General features: G+C 55.8%; 1 protein-coding gene across 1 annotated transcript in view; it reads left to right on the top strand.

The window, feature by feature from the left end:
- HERC2 (HECT and RLD domain containing E3 ubiquitin protein ligase 2) overlaps nt 1-2,614 on the top strand; it is a 78,990-nt gene that overhangs the window by 34,849 nt on the left and 41,527 nt on the right. Inside the window, 4 exon segments of the mRNA XM_015562992.1 lie at nt 1,046-1,219; nt 1,311-1,447; nt 1,580-1,731; nt 2,463-2,612. Of these exon segments, the coding sequence (XP_015418478.1) occupies nt 1,046-1,219; nt 1,311-1,447; nt 1,580-1,731; nt 2,463-2,612 (613 nt within the window).

The following is a 2,614-nucleotide window of genomic DNA, read 5'->3' as shown; positions in this document are numbered from 1 at the left end:
GCTGGCTGCGTGGGAACCACGTGGCAGAGGGCCCGTGGTCTGGGGCTGGCTGCGTGGGAACCGCCTGGCAGAGGGTCTGTGGGCCCTGTCGCTCCGTCCTTGAGTGTCCGTCGGGGAGAGAGCACACGGGCCTGTGAGTGTGTGGCAGCCGCCCCAGTGACGCCTGCCTGGTGGTGCCCTAGTTGGATCCATCCCTGGAGAAGTATTTTTTTTCCCTTTTTTAAAAAAATACCCTCATTTGAGGGCTTTCATTGACGAGAGAGAGAGAGAGAGAGAGCGCGAGCTCGATGTGAGAGAGAAACATCGATCTGTTGCCTCGCCACCTCGAACCCACAACCCAGGCTTGGGCCCTGACTAGGAATTGAACCTGGTCAATGGGATGACGCCCCGCCAACTGAGCCACACCGGCCAGGGCTGTCCTTTCCCTTTAGGACAGTGGTTCTCAACCTTCCTGACGCCGCGACCCTTTAATACAGTTCCTCATGGTGTGGTGACCCCCAACCATAACATTATTTTCGTTGCTACTTCATAACTGTAATGTTGCTACTGTTAGGAATCGTCATGTGAATACTTGATATGCAGCATCTATTTTCATTGTTACAAATTGAATATAATTAAAGCACAGTGATTAATCACAAAAACAATATGTAATTATATATGTGTTTTCCGATGGTCTTAGGCGACCCCTGTGAGAGGGTCGTTCATGACCCAGAGGTTGCGACCCACAGGTTGAGAACTGCTGCTTTAGGAGCACATTGTGTCATTACCCTCACTCACTCACTCACGCACTCATCGAATGTCTCCTTTGCTCCCCTGTCCAGGTCCCATTCGTGTGGCTGGTCATTGTCTTTGTGTGCCCAGTTCCCTCTTCCCAAAGTGCCTGAGTGTGGGATTTGGAATTCACTCACAAGCCTGGGTGTGGCCTGGCTCTTTCACCCCTTAGGCCTGCTGGCCTCTGTGTCTGTCTTTGCTGGAGTCGCTGCTTTAGCAACAGCAGGGGCGACAGCAGCGGGGACTCACGGGCCCGCCCGCGGTTCCTTCGCAGGACAAGTGGCAGCCGCTCCTGAGCACTGTCGCGGGCGTGCACCGGTACAAGTGGCTGAAGCAGAGCGCGCAGGGCCTCCCCCCGCAGTCGGCTCTGCTGGGCACCATCGCCGAGTTCGCCCTCAGGGAGGAGCCCGTGGATGTGGAGAAGATGAGGAAGTGCCTGCTCAAACAGGTAACATCCTGCAGGGAGCGCCCTCCCGGCCGCGCCCGGGCCCCACCACACCCACCGCGGGCGACGCTCACCGCGGCACGCTGTCTTGCAGCTGGAGAGAGCAGAGGTCCGCCTGGAGGGCATCGACACCATCTTAAAGCTGGCGGCCAAGAGCTTCCTGCTCCCGTCTGTGCAGTACGCCGTGTTCTGCGGGTGGCAGCGGCTCATCCCGGAGGGCGTCGACCTGGGGTACCGCTGCAGTCTTCCTAGTTGTGGGGGAATGGGCGGAGAACTAGCACCTTGTTCTGTTCAGGTTGAATGTCTGGCAGGTGTCTAAGCAGTCTCTCAGTCTCTCTCTCTCTCTCTCTCTCTCTCTGGAAGGGAGCCTCTCACGGATTGCTTAAAGGACGTGGATTTGATCCCACCTTTTAATCGGATGCTGCTGGAAGTCACGTTCGGCAAGCTGTACGCCTGGGCTGTTCAGAACATTCGGAACATTTTGATGGATGCAAATGCCAAGTTTAAAGAGCTTGGTGAGTTTAAGAGGACTTCCTGGTTCACAGACGGCATTGAATTGCTGTAGAAGTGACTCAGTCACCACACGAGCAGGGCTTCACGGTGTGGCTCCTCGTTACGGGCTGTGGAAACTTGCAGGTTCCGACGTTTGCCTGGGACAGACTTGAATCCCTTTGTACGTTAGAATGTGATCTAAGCTGCTGCACGCTTTCTCGGACGTGAAACAGAACTTTCAGAATTGGGCAGAAGACAGTCTTGTAGCGTCTTCATAGACAGCTTCCCGTGCGTCACTGCCACCATGCACCCTGGAGTGTTGGCGGGTGCCACGCGGCTGCGAGAGGCCAGGACTTGCTGTGGGGAGCGCCTGTTGTAGCTGAAAGGGGATGCGTGGCCACAGGGTGCAGAGGAGGGGGCGGTACACTCTGTAGCGGGTGGGGTGGCTGTGCGGAGCAGGGTGGCAGGGTTGCCACAGAAGCACGGGCTCCCGCTGTCCACTGGAAGCAGAAATTTAATCTTTATTTCCTCTCACCATACTTGGGGTTTTTTGTTTTATTATTTTGTTTATTTGCCTATTTATTTATTTTAAAAATCTTTATTGTTGAAAGTTTTACATGTGTCGTTCCCCCCTTCCCCCCCTATTGCCCTCTCCCACCTGGAAAACAGGATTTTTTAAATTGCGAATGCTTTCTGCGTCGGTGTGTTCTTGTGTCCGCACACGAGCCACTGAGGCCACGCCGATGCCTTTCAGGGATCCAGCCCGTCCCCCTGCAGACCGTCACCAACGAGAACCCGGCGGGACCCAGCCTGGGCACCACCCCCCACTCGCGCTTCCTGCTGGCCATGCTCAGCCTGCTGACCCTGCAGCACGGCGCACACAACCTCACCCTGCTGCTCAACTCC

This window comes from Myotis davidii, unplaced genomic scaffold, assembly GCF_000327345.1.
Source record: "Myotis davidii unplaced genomic scaffold, ASM32734v1 scaffold811, whole genome shotgun sequence".
Classification (NCBI taxonomy): Eukaryota; Metazoa; Chordata; class Mammalia; order Chiroptera; family Vespertilionidae; genus Myotis; species Myotis davidii.
Note: the sequence above shows the minus strand (reverse complement) of the source record. Positions and strands in the feature narration are given on the sequence as shown.